Here is an 18541-nt window from a genome sequence, read left to right on the forward strand (position 1 = left end):
AGATAATTGATTAAACCATTATTTTTAGTGGACAAACACAACACGACATGACACTGTTCACGATACAATTTGACACGATCATGAGGCACAACAAATACGACATATAGACGGTCCAACATGACATAATTTCAATGTTCCACCTAATCAATAGTTCTTTAACCTGTCTAAGTACATTGGAGCTAACAAATTTATTTTTGTAAGTCGTAAATCTTCATTTCTCAAGTGTAGCCAATCACCGGGTTTGAATAAGAGAAACTAATTTTCATTTCACTTATAAACTATGTGCTTGGGTCTTAGTGCTTGTCAATAACGTTGTTCTATAAATATAAACGGTTTAATTAACGCAAATATGAACAAACACTTAAAATGATTGTTTTCATTAATAGTTAGTCCATAGGAAATATACCTATCCCACAATAGAAACTTGCTATGTCCATCTAATGGAAGAATGGAACCATGTTACAATTTAGGACCAATATCCAATGCACCACCAACAAACTCTCAACCATTTTTACCAACCAAATTTACTTTACCTCCAAAACTATAACCTTAAAGATGGAACCCCAACAACATTCCAAGAGACCCATTTGCCCAACTTGTACAAAACCTCTTGGTCTTTGTCTTTGCACTAGAATTAAGACCCCAAATCTTAACAATAAAGTGCATGTCACCATTCTCCAACATAGTTTAGAGAAGAATCACCCCCTTAATTCTGCTAGAATTGCTAAACTCGGCCTGAGAAATGTTGATGTTTATACTGTCACTGATGTTATGTTTGAAGCTCAGTTTAATGTTGTACCATTGATGGAAAGGAATGTGGAAACTTTGGTAGAAGGAGAATGCACACCAAGTGTTTGTGAAAATGCCCATGAGAGTGTGGAATTTGACAGAAGTTTAGGAGTTAGAAGATATGGAAAAAGAGACTTTGATCAGTTTTCTGATCTTGATTCAGGAAATGGGTCTGTTGATATTTCCGATTTTGAGCATTTTTCGAATTCCTTGCTAGGAAACATCGACGAAAGTCGCAACTTTGATGGATCTTTGATCAAGAAAGATGATCATTTACTTGAGCAATGTGAGGATCATAAAGCTTTATTGAGTATGAAAATTGGTAAATATGGTGAAATTAGCAGTATTTCACATCATTGGAATCGTGAAAATGAAGAAAAAACGACTAAAATCGAGCATTTGCTCACCGTTCCAGAGATTATTGAATCTCTAGCAGGAGGGTTTGCGGTGAAGAAGCTGCAAAAGAAGCAGAAAATTGGTAGTCTTGAACTAGAACAATTTGTAGAGTTTGAAATAACAGTTCCTCCTGGATCAGTACTCCTATTTCCGACCCAAAAAGCAGTGCCAGCCGAAGCTATTGACTTCGATGTGAAGAACTTGATTGTATTGGACGGAACATGGCCGAAAGCAAATAGAATGTATAATGAGAATCCATGGCTGAGAATTCTACCATCTGTGAGGTTAGATGTGCAGAAAATGAGCTTGTTTAAAGAAGTCAGGCATCAGCCTAAACCCGGATATCTGTCCACCATTGAGAGCGTTGTGTATGCACTCAAGGAACTGGAAGGAAGTCAGAAATTGGTGGGTTTGGGCAACTTACTGGATTGTTTTGCGTCCATGGTTGAAGATCAGAGACGATGCAAGGATGATCGACTAAAGAAGCTTTCTATATGATGTTACTTGTGATGTCTATGTCATATACTACTGTTTTTGAGTACTTCAGAACCATGATCCATCTTTGTAGCTGGAACTAGTCATGAATGTTGATTGTTAATTCATATTATCGACTTGTTGGACTAACTAGTAAAAGGAGGTTAGAGGGACCCAAGTGTCATCGATTGTACTACTCGAATAGCTACTTTACGCAAGACCAACCGAGTGTTGGTCTAGGGATGATGGCTCGTTTCGAAGACTTCGATTTCTTTGCTCCTTACATCGACTCAAAATAAAAAAAATAAAAAAAATAGTGGATTCCGACAAAAAATAATGACGTGAAAATAAAAAGGTATGATAAAATCAAAAAAAGCATTAAAACAGTTATTTTTTAGTTGAATCTTTTTCGAATCACGGTTTCAAATTTCTATTTTATGACCCACTAATATATGGTTGGGTTTCAAGTCAGGTCATAAATTGACAGTTGTATGTCTAAACCATCATTTTAATTTTACTTCCATTTTGAGCTCATAGTTTAGATCTTACTAGTATGTGGCATGTATAGTGTTCACTGGAGTCATCGAATCGATTCCGAATCAGATGTTTCGGGTCGATTCTTGTTTCTATATTGTTTTATACATGATTACAAATTCATTTGAAGTCGGATTTAGTTACATAGTCGGTGAATGCCAGGTGGTTAATCTGTTTTTAACACCTCTAATGACGACTGAAATAGATCCTTAAAAGCTTTCATCTTCAACCTTGAGCTCATCGTAAGATCGACTAATCCTTTGTTCCATTTAGCCAATGCTAATTCATCTTATACGACGTCGTTCTAATTACCCATCCCAATTCTCCAATTGTTCGTATTCAATTCTCTCTCCTCTCTCCTCCTTCGCCGCCTCCGACACCGACACCGAAGCCGACGCCGCCGACGACCCATCTTTCTCTCTCATCCCGAAACCCCAAAACAAGAAAAAATCTAAACAACTAAAAAAACCCAACAAAACCCCTAATTTTCCTATAAAGTCCGACTTACCTTTCGATTTCCGGTACTCCTATTCCGAATCCGACCCGTCAATTAACCCCATTGGTTTTCGTGAACCACCCCGATTCTCTCCGTTTGGGCCGGGTCGACTAGAACGGAAATGGACTGGGACTTGTGCTCCGGTACCGAGGGATGTGGAGGAGAAAGAAAAATGGGACAAGGAAAAAGAACAAGTATTGGGTGAACCATTATCAGAGGAAGAAATAGCTGAGCTAGTTGAGAAGTATCGTCACAATGACTGTAATCGCCAGATTAATATCGGTAATTGATCCCTCAATTTCCTTAATTTTTGTTGATTCAAGTGGTGACCTTTTAATTCTAATTAGGGTTTGAATCTTAGGGATTTAATTAGGGTTTGAATTCTGCTAATTTCAGCATTTTCTACAAACATACACCTGAAATCTTGAACAGTACTGTATTCATAATGTATAATATTCGATTTGTATATTATTAACAATACCAAAACCTAATTCCAAAATATTGGGGTGGGGTCGACTACATTAACCAATGATACATTAGTTCCACAGGTCACCCACGTGAATTCTCCGTCTCATATCCGATATGTATACATGATTGATTTTCTACACATATATAAAGTTGTCATAACATAATTGGAGGAACGAAAATTATGTGTATAGAACTAGGATGAAGCTAGAATTTTGCTGTTTGAAGACTTTAGATTAGCGTCACATGATTCGTTAATTTCCTCATGAATTAAAAAACCGAATTATGGTGTTTTGAGCTATTTTTTGGGCAAACTTGAGAAAATCACAAATTCAAAAAACGAATTATGTTATTGGGATCAGTATCAATAGAAGTTATAATAACCCTAATCGAAAAATGTAGAGTAAGGTTGTTAGTGAGGTTATGCATATTCCATTTTCTCGTTTTTAGCTTTGATAATTTGCCATCTAACCGCACAAAAGATTGCCATAAGCAGGTTTTAATGGAAAATAGGTTTCAAGAAAAACGTTTTCCACAAAAAAAGTTTTCTATCAAACCTAAAAGCCATTGTCGTTGGCTTGATCTTTTTGTTTACTCTTTTAGCCATTGTGTCTTTGGTATTAGGAAAGGACGGAGTTACACATAATATGCTGGATGACATCCACAACCATTGGCGAAGAGCTGAAGCCGTGAGAATTAAATGCTTGGGATTACCAACTCTTGATATGGATAATGTTTGCTTCCATCTTGAGGTGTTGATCTATTAGCTTTTATCTTATCAAACCCTTTGTTCTGTTAGAATTACGGTCGTTTGTACTTATTAATTTCCGTTCTCGGACTTGCTGCAGGACAAATCTGGTGGAAAGGTAATCTATCGCCATCTTAATGTTCTACTTCTGTATCGAGGTAGGAATTACGATCCTAAAAATAGACCTGTGATTCCTTTGATGCTTTGGAAGCCTCGTGCACCAATATATCCCAAGCTTGTTAAGAATGTTGCTGATGGCTTGACGTTTGAAGAAACCAAAGAATTGAGGAACAAGGGGCTTAAGTCTTCTGCGCTCATGAAACTTAGTAAGATATCTTTGGCTCTTTCAAATTCCAATAATCATGTTAGATGTAGTGCCATTCCTGACAATTTTGGGGCCTAGGCAAAAGATAAAAATGGGCCTTTATATAAGAGAAGTGTTGGTTATTTTTTTCTCCAACTATGTAGTTCAAATATCATGCGCTTAACCGAGAAACCTAATATTACAAGTTCGATCTATGCTACAAGCTACTTATGCAAATACTAACTTTTAATTGTAAGATCTAACTCAATTTGAGCCCCTTTATGAGTTGGGCTCTAGGTGATTACACTTCAGAACTACTCTCAGGAACGGCTCTGGTTAGATGGTATAATAAGTAAAACAACTTTTATAAAGTGTTTTTTATAATCTTTCTTTAGCTAGGAACGGTGTGTATGTCAACGTCGTGCAAAGAGTGCGGGATGCCTTCATGACTGAAGATGTGGTGAGACTAGATTGTACTTATGTGGGAACAAGTGATTGCAAGAGGATTGGTGTGAAGTTAAGGGTAGATTTCTTCTCCTTAATTTTGACTTCTTTTTTTCAAAATAAGTTAAGTTTTATAGCAATTCTTCTAAGTATATTTATAAATTTAGTATATATATGCAGGATTTGGTACCTTGTGTCCCAATCTTATTTAAGGATGAGCAAATCGTACTTTGGAGGGGAAAGACAGATCGAGCTAGCTGCTGAACTGAACTGCTAAGCAAAGTCATGTGAGAGCTTTTGACTCTGTTTTTACACTTCATTTTGTGGACATCTTAGCACCGTGAACCATGATTTCTAGTTAAATGACTCAACGTTGTTTCCGGTGTGGAGCGCGTTAATCTGCACTCATTGTCTGAGAGACTGAACCTCATATTAGACGTTTTAGAGCTAGATGAGAGTCATATTAGCTGACAAAAAACATTAGCGAGTTTATAAGCTTATGTAAGGAGTGTCTGTATTGCTAAATTCGTTGTTAATAAAATCCGTTTACTGTTGCGGATGGTTGCAACTTGCAAGTTACCTATTACAAGTGTATGTGTGCTTTGCTATTGCTCTCGTTGGTACGCTCCCTAATCTCAACAATTCTTATCATAAAGATAAAAAAAAATAAAAAATAAAAAAACTTTGATGAACATTTTTTCGGAAATGGGGCAAAGAGAAATCCCCTTAAAGCTACAGGCAAGAATGGTAATAAATTTTTCCGAACGCCGGTTAAATAATGAAACGCTGGATGCGAGTCTTAAATTATAGTTATGAAGTTTTAGGTATATAACTATGTACTTACAAACACATTACGAGTAACTTGAAGTGCTTTTGAAACAGAAAGAAAGATACAAAATCCATAACCAGCACGAATCGCTGTAATGACAGAGAACCTGTAAAACACGCTCTAGAACAATTCAAATACCAAGGCACCCTACGGTTGATGAAATTCTTCGACAGTCCTACGGTTGCACTAGAAGATTTCTGAATTCATGCGCCTTGTCGGCAAGGCATCCTGAACTAGCTAAAGAGGTTATCCAGACCTCATCGCTTTTAATTGGCTCATCATCATCATTCCTATGCCAGCTCCAGTAGGCATGAGATGAGTTCACTATCTGGAGTTCCCCATGGCCGAAACTCGCTTCACGGAACACTGACCACTCTGGCGCCGGATTTTTATACCTAAACGCCAATAACAATTTTTATTTAGATGTCAATGTAAATTACAAAATTGCAAAATTCAGCTTAAAAGTCGGTATTTTTTTTAAAATAAAATTTGGGAAAAGAATCAGTGGTACACACCTTTGAGCTAAACCCTCAGAGTTCCCTCCGTCACCGATTGTTATATGTACAGTACCGCAAGGATCAGATTTACCTCTAAAAACTCGTTTCTGTTCAATAAAAAAAGAAGAGTCAAGTCTAGAAATTAGTCCATAAAAAGCAGAACAAAAGCATGTAGAAAATATTCGTAGTTTCACACCGAGCGTTCATAGGCATGCACATGCCCAGCAAGCACTACGTCCACACCAGCAGCGTAGAGCAATGGTTCCAAAGCCAACATCATCCCATCCCCTTCGCCTTGATGAGCCGTGTTGCTGTTGTACCAAGGAACATGAAACAAAGCTAGCAACCAAGGTGTTCTCTTCCTGTCTACCTTACCAAGATCAGCCTATGACAAAGCATGGGAAGCCATTTCATAAGTATCAATTATCAAATCTAGAATATCATCATCAATCATCATCATCATCATCACACCCAGTGTATCTCGCCCATAGAAAATCTATGATCAGGGCCTGGGGAGGAAAGAAAGGCGGCAACTCATACCCATAAAGGAGAGCGCAGCCAAAGAGTCCTTCAACTTGAGAAAGATTTAGAGAAGTTCCTACAACGAATAAGACTGAAAATACTCAATCCACAGATTTGAACCAAGTAAAAGAGAGAATGATGGCTAACCTTTAGCCATTGGTACTGGTCAGAGTATACATCATGGTCTGTATACGAACCAAGCATGACAACATGCACCCCCGCAACATCGAAAGAATAATAAAGATTTGAACTTGAACCGCTCTCCTCAAAAGGCATTTTCCATCGTGCATTATATGACAGAAATCCACCTTTCAGCAAGAATTCTTTTTCATGGTTTCCTTCTGTAACCATCCAAGGCCTAGAACTAGCGAGTGGTTGCACTAGTTCACCAAATGTATCCCACTTACTTTGCCAATAATTTGCATAGGAAAGATCTCCCGGAAGCAAATGCATATCATACTTGCATTGATCTATATGGGCCAGAGTTGACTGTGTCCAACCTGTTTGACCTAAATCACCAGCTACAGAAAAGGTAATGGGTAGTTCAGCTGGAGGAGTTCTAAGCTTAAACTCTGGACCTTCCCCTCCGCACCGATAAAAGTACTCGGTGCCAGGGTTAAGTGGCCCAATAACAGTGTGATGTATCCCTCCTGAGCGATATAAGATAAAACATGAGTAGGAGATGCTGTCTCCATGAGCCATTGCAGTGTATTGGCCCGATGATGTTCCATATTCAACTATAGATGGAGCAGATAAATCATCCGTTACCCATGAGATACGCATGTGATTCTCTTTTGCCAGTGAGATATGCACCTGAAAGCAATAATAAAGTGTTTTCTCAAGGACAGTCAAATACTTGATTCACTTGAAAAATTAAGCATATTCAACAATACATAAAAGATAATCTTTCTTTGGTGCTACATTACCACCATGCCTCTAGAACTGTTAATTAGTAGTTCCTTCCATTACCGAGGATATTTTTTAATAATGATTAAATTAACGTCACCCTATTTGAACCCGCCAAACATACATCAATACATTCTTTTGATCTCTTGTGTGGTCCAAATAAATTGATTTCTGACTTGCACATATATCTATTGGTTCATGCTAAAACTAATTGATAGTAAATAGAATACCCTACTCGATTATATGTTGGTTATGCAGTCTCTCCAATCATATCATAACATATATTAAAAAGAATGTAAAATGACACATGTCTCTATTCTAAGACCCATACCACGTGAAATTATTTGATCGGATATTAGGAACTTTTTGATTGGACATCAATGTTTGAACGTGCGATGTCAATGTTCGAAAATGCCACCTGTCTATTACATAAAACATTTACCACTTATTTTTGAAATTTTTTGAATATGAAAATTATTCAAATAAGATAAATATATGTGGAAACTTAAAAATAATTATTTTGGTAATAACTATGTTTGAATGTACATATTTGAATATGAGATAATGTGTATTTGATCATTAATTAGAACTGATATTTTTTATATTAATTTATATTTAAAAAATTAGGAATTGCACGAATTTCTATACTAATACTATCTATTTTGGATGTAATGGATAGTTCTCTAACACCAACTAGTCCTAAACTCACCCCTTAGAGAGAAGTCAGAGATAATGAGTAACCACTGATGAATAATAGAGCCCTTAAAATAAAATTGAAAATAAATAATTGAAAGGATGGCAAACAATCAGTTCATCGGCAAATGAAGAAGTTTAAAAGCAAACTGAAAACAGATTTGACAACAAATAACTACAATCGCAAATTACAAATTTACAATGAAAAGATATAACCAATAAACTTCACTACCCGCCTTATAATCAAACAAGATCAAGTAATAACAGTAACAAAAAAGGCTAGTTTAATACTGGTAGATTAAAAAAAAAAGTCGATTAAACACACCCAAAAATGAAAAGAATGGAGAAAAAAGTAACCTGTTGGGGTTCAGAGGAACTGCGATGATGCCATGGAAATGAAAGAAGTTGACGAGGTTTAGGTCGAATATACTCATTTGCAGAAGAACAAGTACCAGTAACGATTACAAAGACAGTGAGTGTGAATAAATGAATCAGCCTTTGACAATCCATTTTAACTTAGAAAAAGTTTGATTTGATCAAGAAAACAATCCCCATGATCATCCACCAGGTGGTGTTATTTATTTTACTTAGATTTTTACTGAATTTGTGAATAAATTTGTCGATTATGGATATGAATATACTGTGGCCTGTCGATTTCGAGTAATTTGGGTATATTTGGGGGAGTTGAAATGGGAAAGATTTGATGAATACCAAAAGTTGAATTGGTTTGGGGACCTAATAATATAATCATTCTCACGCAATCTAAGCTCCGGATGTCGGCTCTTATTATTATTGCGGATTTTGTGGTTGTGGGCTTGTGTTGTGGAGAAGCAAGTAAAAAAGTAGAGAATAGAGCTCGCAAAGTAAAATATTATTTATTTTCATTTTTTTTGTTTTCTAATACTTGCTATATTATTGTGTATAGAGGGTAAGATTAAGTGAAAACGACTTAAGTGGTGAAAACTGAAAACCAGATTGACATATACATATTATGGTAACATACAATTTTATCGGATGTACATATTTTTGTAAACAAAAAAGTTCGTATTATTTAGAAAAATGATATCCGAATATGTACACTTTTTAAGCATCTATATACACCTTTTAGAAAATATCCAATTATTTATAGAATTGCCATCGAAATACGTACACCATTTAAGCTTTATGTATATCTGTTTTCAGTTTTCACTACTTTAATTGGTTTTCACGTGATCCAAAACCTACTATATAGTACTTTATATGTCATAAAATAACTTATGAATTATCATATTTACAATTACCTTATACCTATTCTATAAGTTATTTGCTTTTACACTTTTGTCATTATTTATGGACAATTAGGATTGTACTTGACCCTAGGAAAGATAGACATTTTCCTATGGTTCAGATTTAAAGTGGGTTTAATATCTCAATTCATCAATGTTGTCATGTAGCACGTAAATCAGTGTTTGTAAAATTGTAACTATGCTTTTGCCAAACACCATTAAAAATCAAAATCGACCCTATAAAAAGTCAATTTCTTATATTTTGATTAAGACCTAAATTTGTCGGGAACGACATTGGGGATAATAATGGTATTTTTCTATTAAACAATTATTTTCTTAATACTTGTGTCAAGTTAAAATAGTGCTAATATTGTGAAACGGAGGTATGTACGGATAAACTTAAAATTTTAAAAATACGAGTTGGAGAGTGTAATTTAGTGTGGTGGAGAATAAGAAATGTGGACTTGCAAGTTGTAAATGAAAGATTGCACATTATAGACTAATACACTAATAAGTCTATAAACTTACACATTCCTCAATTCTCTACATTTTGTAAATGTAAACACTTTCCTTTTATAGTATTGTTCACACTTTACTATTGTAGTATGGTTCACACTTTACTACCACTCCATAATATGTGGCACTTTACATATATGACATACAGGTAGATACTGAGTAATCCTTTTTATTTGATTTATCTATTTTACTTTATATTATTTATATTTTGGATATTTTGACTTTTATCAATATATTTTTTTTCTCACTTATAATTATATTCATACAACTTTATTGTCTTTAATATTTTTTAATTTTTGTGTGTGATTCTATGTTACTAATTCATTGGGACTGAGAGAGTATGAAAAAAAATGCTATTATGAGCAACAGATTAGTCCAAAATTTTTAAAGACAACTCAACATGGAGTAAGATATTGTATATGTAGTAGCTTTACGGCAAGCTATTAAGTCAATTGTATAAGGCTGAGTCAAATGAGGTGGGCAAAATTGTGCAAAGTTAAATGTAAATCTAGGTATTTTAAAAATATAAATTATTGGGTAGAATCTAGCTGAGTTAAATGAGTTATGGATCCACACCAACTTGAAAAGTGTGAAAAAGTAAATAGTGCAAGTAAAAAAGAATGGAAAATTATATATTTAATGTTTATACAAGGACCTACATAACCCATAAGTAGACGTAAAGGTTGGTTAAGATTAAGCCGTAATGGGTTGGGTTATGAGCTGGCCAAGTCCGTGTCGCCTGTACAACGGCCTACTTGCCCCATGTCTACCCATAAACTATTTCTCTATACAATAAATGCCCCCCTCGTAACATTTGTTGTCTCTTATCATGGCTTTTCAGTATTAAACACATAAATAATTGTGTTTTATGTTTCCTAGAAGCTTCCTCATTGAACTATCTTGGTGGATTTCTGAAGAATCTTCAATGTCTGTGTGAAAATGTCTGTGTGAAACTTGTTGGGATCTACACATGTAGGCTACAATATTGTCTTGTTCTAAAAAAAAGATACAAAACTAATGAGCAATACAAAATCTAAAAGAAAATAAAGACACCAAACAAGATCGCGTTATAAAGATTTTTAAATCTATTAAACTGATGTAATATTTTCTGCATCGTATATATGTTAAAAAAATGTATTTTAAATCGAAGGGACATTTTATAGTTCGGCCAATTCCCTTCAGCCGATATTTGGCAGTATGACAATCATAGCAAGAGGTGTTTAACGGGGCGGGTCAACTCAACGGGTCACGTTTTAACGGGTTAATAGCAGGTCGGGTCAATAACGGGCCTTAGTATGGTGGGCCAAACTGGGCCGGATAATTATGGAACTGAATTGAAAAAGAAATTTATCACCTTTTATATGATATTATTATATACGTAGTTGGGTCGATCCAACGAGCCATAAAATAGAATAAAAAAACTATTAAATGAACGTTTTAAAAACCGATCAAAGTAGGTCGTGTTTAAACGGGCTTTGACCCTCCTCAGCCCCTTTTAAATTTGGCATGACCCACCCCAACTTGGCCCATTTAAATTTTGTCCTGAACTGCCCATTAAACACCTCTAATCATAACATAGTAAAACTATCATTACCACATCACTGTATTCGTTACTGCAAATGGGATGATTAACGACACATTTTAAAAAATGAGCTAATTCTTTTATTTTACACCAAACACTTTCAAAGAATCAATACAAATTACAACCAAAAATCAGCTGACCATATCTTAATTTGTGACAAAACCAAAACATACTTTTCATTGTCCAAAAATGGAGGGATCATTCCTCTTGTCTCTTGATCCTCCAAGTGACAAATACAATTCACATATACACAAAATCATTCTTCATCTTCGTCATCATCGTCAGGAAATGCTAGCATCGGTTGGTTTGGTGCATACACAACCTCTAACTTGAACAACCGGCTTTGTACTTCAGTATACGAGCCTGCTAGCTCTTTACACCCGGATAAATCCAAGTGTCTTAGCTCAGATAACTCAGCTAATTCCATAGGCAACTCGAAAATAAGACTTCCCGAAAAACTAAGGATTTCTAGGCTCCTTAGACTCCCAATCATGGATATATCGCCTTTTAGTTTCCATCGTCTAAGCAGCAAAGTTCGGAGATTTTGAAGCGACTTCAATGACGACGGTAAAACCATCTCAAGACGATTCTTAGCTGCAGTCAAATCTAGAACTTGTAATGCTTTCAACCCATCAAAAAATATATCGTTTAATCGTAAGGGTGCACGTTGTGCAAGCAACAATAGTTTCAAACTAGGACATTGAAGTCGTGTAGGGAATCGATCGTTCATAGGGAATGCTAGCAAAGAAATAGCCATGGCTTCGCCAAGTTTATTGTTTCGTACCCAATTATTCTCCAATGGAGTCGGTACAATGAAGGGCTTCTCGCCTTCAGAATTCGTGATCCAAAGGGCAGCATCACGAACCATGTCGTGCATTTTCACATGGTTCGCCATGTTATCTGTTTTTAACAGCAACGATGATGCTTTCAGATCTTTGATCGTGTTCTGCACGTGTGATTTGACTGATCTGAACGAGTCGACATCTTGGAACAGACCAAATCCCATTGCATATTTAGTCAATTCTTCGATATCAATCTCGTGATCTTCAGGAAACAAAGAACACAATAAAAAACACTTCTTTGTAGCCTCTGCTTTTAGATAATCATAACTTAACCTGAAACATGCATACACGTTTCGATCAACTGTTTCGATGTCTGTAAGCTTCGACTTTTGAAGGTTTTCAGCAGCGGTTTTCCATTCGTCTAGCGATTTTCCGCTCAGAGCACTTGCCACTACAACTAAGGCTAATGGCAACCTTTGACATTCTCCAATAACTTGCTTAGCTATCTGTTTAAGCTCAACCGACGGTTCGTTCAGCACACCTCCTGCATTAATTTTAAAAAGTTCCCATGCTTCCGTTTCATCTAAGAGACTTAATGAGACGATTTCTTGGCAACGCATCGATGTGCAAACATGCTCACGACGAGTAGTTATGAGAACCTTGCACCCCTTGTGATCATTACCAATCGGAATCCCAATATCACCCAAATCGATTGTATTCCAAACATCGTCTAGGATAACCAAGACGGTATTCTCAAACTTAAGTCTATCCTTAAGTTGGCCCGCCCTTCCGATTTCAGTCTCTCTAGAGAAAGTTAATCCTAACATATCACCTAATTGACCTTGAATCTTTCGTATGTCGAGTGTCTGAGACACCACCGCAAACACCACCTGATCAAACATTTTGCGCGCTTTAGCCACTTTACCAACTTCCGTCACCAAAGTTGTCTTGCCGATACCTCCCATTCCAAACACGCCTATAGTTTTCGTGCTACTCTTTCCTAAGGCCGATAGGGTCTCATTAAAAGACATGGTAGTAGAATCAAACGCAGTGAATCCCTCGTGTGATACGAGTTCTATTCCTTTAGGGGAGCTTGGGTATGACACTTCTTGAATATTGTTTCCACGCTGAACAAGCGAAGTAACCTTTTTTTTCTCCCTTACGGCTTTCTTACTTCGCTTGTAAAGATCGTAGCATTTAGGAAAAGGTCCACATTTCGGTTTTAGGCCACCTACATCAGTAAGCCAAGAAGCTACATCATCATTAATGACTTGAGCCTCTTGAAACCATTTGTTCACATCGTCGATTATGCTTTCACCATTGTTTTTAGCTTGCTTGACTTTATTTTGGACTCTCGTGATCATACCCGATAATACCGTATGTTCATCCCTCAAATCGTCTACGAAAGTTTTGTGATCGGTTATGAGTTTTGCTCGATTCTTGACTGGTTCCACAAACCATCCCCCCACTTCCGTTATGATCGATACAAGAGAGTCCATACTATTGTTATCCTACATTGCATACAAAAGAGTTCATAGTTGAGATTTAGGAGTAACATGTTTAGTTTTGTTTCTATTCTAGCTCATATTAGCCCATATAACAATACATGAATGCATAATCACTGTAACACAAATTGTTATATGAGATGGTCTCACCGTGAAACATGTTTCGTACTTGAGTTAAATAGTCTAATAAAACATGCTTCGTACTTGAGTTAAATAGTCTAATAATAGAAACTTTTAGCTTATGAGCTTCTTGTTTTAAGGTCATCTTACTGTGAGACGGTTTCATACAAGACGGGCTGCCATTGTAATTGACTGTAATTGTGACTGAAATCGTATTTTTACACTAAGATGTTCTATGGTTATATACTAATACTAATTTTGAGTATGTCGAAGGTTATTTTTGTTAAGAGTTCATAATATGAAATTCATAGTTCTTATGGAGTCTTTCAGCATATAATTCCAATAGCTTGTTATCATCAACATGAGCTCAACATACTTGCAAGCACTCTTATTGGTCAAACACCAATTCTCAAAAACAGACGGTAAATGAGACTATATCTATTTTAATTACAATTTTAAAGTGATTATATTTTTATAATCACAAATTATTTATAGCTTTAAAATAATTATTTACAATTTTAGAGTCATCATTTAGAAAAATAGACTTCTTATATAGATCTATCTCACATGTAATCTATCTCACATGTAATGATCTCTTATTAAAGCATCTTATTAAAGTATATAAGATATCTTAGAAAAATGGCTCACCCGTAAAATATTTAGTACGGGCTTCTGTCTGCATCCGCACTTTTATAACATATATTAAAGCTCCATCATCGAGTTGATTTCTTTAAATAAGTCATGTAAATAATAGGAACAATTTGAGACTAACAATTCAAGTTAAAAATGGTTGACGCAGTTAACTTATCAAGAAAAGAAGAATTATGCAGAAAAAATTACACAAATTCCAGATCCAGTAAAGAATATCAATGAAAAATTAGCTGTAAATGCAAGAAAATCATTTGTACCTGTTACAATTACAACAACTTATTGTGTTGCTGCTTGCTGCTGGTGATTGGTGAACAGAAGAAGGAAAGAAAGACAGATTACTTCTGGAAGCTGTAGAAATGGTGGGGAATGTGCTCTGAGAAACTCTGGATTACAATTAATTTTTTTTATTTGAAAATATAAAAAGTAAGAAATGGGAATTTTGTGCCAAGTTACTAAAAAATAGAAGTACTCCATTAATCCAGGGGGCCGGCTCTATTGTATCGGACCCATAAATCAGTCCGTTTTTTCAGATTCGTCTAGCTCGTTAAAATTTAATTAAATTTACAAATGATAATGGGTCATTAAATTAGGGATAGTCTTTAAAAAATATCGCCTTTTAGAAAAATTTGTATTTATATTTACGGTTTGGTACTAAATGAAGGGAATAGTAATCGTTAGTGTAACTTTGGTAGATTATTTCATGAAAAATTATAAAGAAAAAACTTTTTTTTTTATCAAACTTTCATTACCAAACATAATACATATTATGAAATTTATATTACAAATTATTTTTATTCCTACTATTTAATATCAATTACAAAACGGATCGTTAGTAATTAATGGCTCATAATAATATATTTAGTAATTAAGGGTTCATAATTAATATTTTGTAGTGAACCCCTCAAATCTCATGGCCGGCTTGCATTGATCAATTGAAATTTGTCCTTTTTTAAGTCTCTTGTCAAGTATTTAACTTTCATTTTCATCTCATCTATATAATTTTCAACGTGAAGATTGTAGGATTTGGAAATCTTTTTGGCCATGTAAAAAGCTTATTATCTTTGTCTCATTCATTTAACATTGTTTTTATTATTAAATAGTAAGTAATACTTTTTAATCTTATTCTATTTTTTCTTTTATTACTAATTTAGAAAGACAAAGTAATAATCAATGAAGATCAAAAAGTGTTGATCTCTTTGATTTCAACAAAAAGATGTTGTACTTTTTATTTTTAAATCTTAAAAAAAAATAACTAACCCACTAGGCCACTAGTCTTACATAAAAAATTTAGCATAAAACTTCTAAAAACGTATTTAAATTTTAGAACCTTTTCTGTAAGTAATGGTACAAGATTAAAAAAATTATAATTATTATACCTAAAAAGAAATGATTTATGGGACATCGTTCACCTATGATAATACTTAAAATGTTCTAAAAACTTCTTTTTACTCTCCTAATTTTACTCTTATTACCTATATAATTAATATTTTCTCAGTTTTTTTATACTATTTATATTTATATTTTTAAAATGAAATTTTCAAATGTTTGAGAACCTTTTTTTACCTTATTATTATTACCTTTTATATATTTTTTTGAGTTGTTATTACCTTTTATATAAACTCACTTAACTTGAAAATTTTTTACTGCATTAACATTTGATTTTGAATTCATACAAATTCCTAAGCTCTATTTGAACTATAAATACTTTTAAATATATAAAATTTATGAAAATTTAATATTTTAAGATTATTTAGTAAGAAGAAATTGAGTCACTTCCATCCTTCCATTATTTCGATCGGGCTAAAGATTTATAGTTTTTTGGTTTCTGATTATAATGAAATATAATAAAATGACTCATTAAATTATGTGCACTAGTTATTTATATGAAGTTGCAAATGACGTTTGTTATCATAATCCGATCGGAAATAACCTCTTTATTAGTTTTATTATTAATATGAGTATGATTTCATACATTTAACACTCCTAAAACTCACCATTAATAAAACCCATTTAATGACATTGGGTAATTAAATGTTATATATAACCTAGTCACGTGATAAATAAAGAATGTGCCTTTATCAAATAAACAACTAAAGCATGCCCGTATCTCAAATTGTAATTAAAGAATGTGCATATGATGAATAAAGAATAAATAATGTACCTTTCTCATGAAACAATTTAAGAATATGTCACGTGACTCATTCACTCGCTCTTTTCGCATATTGTTTTAGTATCCGATTAAAGTAGGTTTTGACAATTTAAAATTTACTCAGATTTGTAATTAATTCAGATTTTGATTTGGTTTTAAAGTGAATTTATAATTATGTAGAAAATAATGTGAGTACATGATCTAATTATAAATCGATCTAACACCTAATTCGAAATCAACAGATGATCGAATAAACACCTAAGGTTGAGGGAAATGGAGGGTTAAGTGAATGGTGATGAGAATACAATATAGGGAAATGTTATACTTACTCAAATTGAGACAAAACCGATTTTCATCCAAACTCTAAAATTATAGTTTATGACTGAGTAAACTTTCAAATCTTTTGGTAACTTTTGAGAGTTGTCTTGCAACAGGGGTGTAATTTTCTTTTTTCTTTATCTAGTTGGGTAATAAATTGAATTTACACGTTTTTTACACTTTCTTTGAAGCAGTATGAATATGTCTGTTCGCTATCTATAATGTTACTGATTCTGTAATGTTCCAAACCCAGATAGCACTTGCATTGATCAGTTTTTTGCACCATTAGACCTCAAATTTGAAGGGCAATAAAATCATTAGCTCAACCAATACTTGGGTTCAGCCCCATTATTTGAAGGGCGGCACTTTTAACTTCTTCACCATTAGCTAATTGATTCAGCTCATAGACTATAGCATTTAACCACTACAAAAGTACTCTGAAACTCTTATGAGATTACCTATAATACTTTGTTAAGTTGGATTATAGTGCACGTATATAAATCTAGAGTCAGTTGAAAGCATGAGATATCCCTCAAAATGACCGAAAACACGATTATCGTAATGTCAAATAGGTGGCCTTTCGTATCTTTTAGGTTGATTTTGCATTGCCATAAATTGTTGAATAGGGCGGTATTATTGTGAGACGTGTTTTATATAATTAAATATCCTATCTAATTGAACTTATAAAATTATGTACTTTTTGCTTTGAGGACTTTTCTCACAAAATAATTATGCATTCATTGGGCCTTTATTCACTACTCTATTTGGGCCCTTCTATTTACTTCTCTGTTTGGGCCCATAATCATACCTCTACTTGGAAGCCCATCTCAAAAAGTGTGGTCTATTTTGATATTTTTAGTAAATATATATATTCAAACTCTCATAGTTGATATGGGTATGTGTTCAACTATAATAGCCCCTCATGTATAAAACTGTCTCATTGTGAGACAAATTCATATAAAAGGTTCATTATACTAAAAGTTTTTATTATTGGTCTATTTAACCCAAGTATGAGGCACGTCTTACGATGAGGCCGTCTCATACAAATATTTGAGCAAGTTTTATACTTAGTTTGTATTTGAGAATATTCATATGTCCAAAATAAAGTATCTGTAAGAATACGAATGTTCAATATCCAACATAAATACTTTACATAGAATAAAAAGTCTGAATTAGGGATGCAAACGGGGCGGGGCGGGGCGGGTATTGGCGTTACCATCCCCGTCCCCATCTGGTAAATCAATCCCCATCCCCGCGGCGGGTATAATTTTTTTTCCCGTCCCCGCCCCGATGGGTTTGTACCTAATACCATCCCCATCCCCATCCCCATCCCCATTTGGATATCCATCCCCGTCTAATACCCATTTTACCCGCCCCACCACCCGTCAAATCCCCACTTAATACCCATCTGTGTCACATATTTATTTTCAATTATCATCTTGTATCATCCTTAATCATTGACAAATAGAGAACAATAACAGTATCTCATTAAGTATCTAATAAACTCAACAACTAATATCACAATAACCACCAGGAACCAGCCACGCAGCAACATA

At 34.5% G+C, this 18541-nt stretch overlaps 4 protein-coding genes across 5 annotated transcripts; 2 read left to right on the top strand and 2 right to left on the bottom strand.

Annotated features, from left to right (window-relative positions):
• The first annotated feature begins 368 nt into the window (after positions 1–368).
• Positions 369–1837, top strand: LOC130818291 (uncharacterized). The gene has a single exon (XM_057684410.1). The coding sequence runs from the start codon at positions 457–459 to the stop codon at positions 1681–1683; it is 1227 nt and encodes a 408-aa protein (XP_057540393.1). The 5' UTR covers positions 369–456; the 3' UTR covers positions 1684–1837.
• A 148-nt stretch (positions 1838–1985) lies between these two features.
• LOC130818301 (CRS2-associated factor 2, mitochondrial) lies at positions 1986–5231 on the top strand. The gene is made up of 5 exons (XM_057684424.1): positions 1986–2971; positions 3779–3906; positions 4003–4228; positions 4602–4729; positions 4831–5231. Exons 1-5 carry the CDS (start codon positions 2470–2472, stop codon positions 4912–4914), a joined length of 1068 nt encoding a protein of 355 aa, XP_057540407.1. The 5' UTR covers positions 1986–2469; the 3' UTR covers positions 4915–5231.
• Positions 5232–5520: 289 nt separating this feature from the next.
• Positions 5521–8888, bottom strand: LOC130818288 (purple acid phosphatase 18). Its single transcript, XM_057684406.1, has 5 exons — positions 8455–8888; positions 6646–7311; positions 6173–6361; positions 5995–6083; positions 5521–5874 (listed from the first exon to the last, which is right to left on the bottom strand). Exons 1-5 carry the CDS (start codon positions 8605–8607, stop codon positions 5655–5657), a joined length of 1317 nt encoding a protein of 438 aa, XP_057540389.1. The 5' UTR covers positions 8608–8888; the 3' UTR covers positions 5521–5654.
• Positions 8889–11517: 2629 nt separating this feature from the next.
• On the bottom strand, positions 11518–14991 carry LOC130818263 (probable disease resistance protein At4g27220). 2 transcript variants are annotated; one of them, XM_057684372.1, is made up of 3 exons: positions 14776–14991; positions 14516–14595; positions 11518–13753 (listed from the first exon to the last, which is right to left on the bottom strand). In XM_057684372.1, the coding sequence occupies exon 3, from the start codon at positions 13739–13741 to the stop codon at positions 11717–11719; it is 2025 nt and encodes a 674-aa protein (XP_057540355.1). In that variant the 5' UTR covers positions 13742–13753; positions 14516–14595; positions 14776–14991; the 3' UTR covers positions 11518–11716. The 2 variants fall into 2 exon arrangements, with proteins under 2 accessions (XP_057540355.1, XP_057540354.1); XM_057684371.1 differs by lacking the exon at positions 14516–14595 and having other exon boundaries at positions 14776–14990.
• Positions 14992–18541: the final 3550 nt, after the last annotated feature.

The sequence above is a fragment of the Amaranthus tricolor genome, chromosome 7 (assembly GCF_026212465.1).
Source record: "Amaranthus tricolor cultivar Red isolate AtriRed21 chromosome 7, ASM2621246v1, whole genome shotgun sequence".
NCBI classification, from domain to species: Eukaryota; Viridiplantae; Streptophyta; class Magnoliopsida; order Caryophyllales; family Amaranthaceae; genus Amaranthus; species Amaranthus tricolor.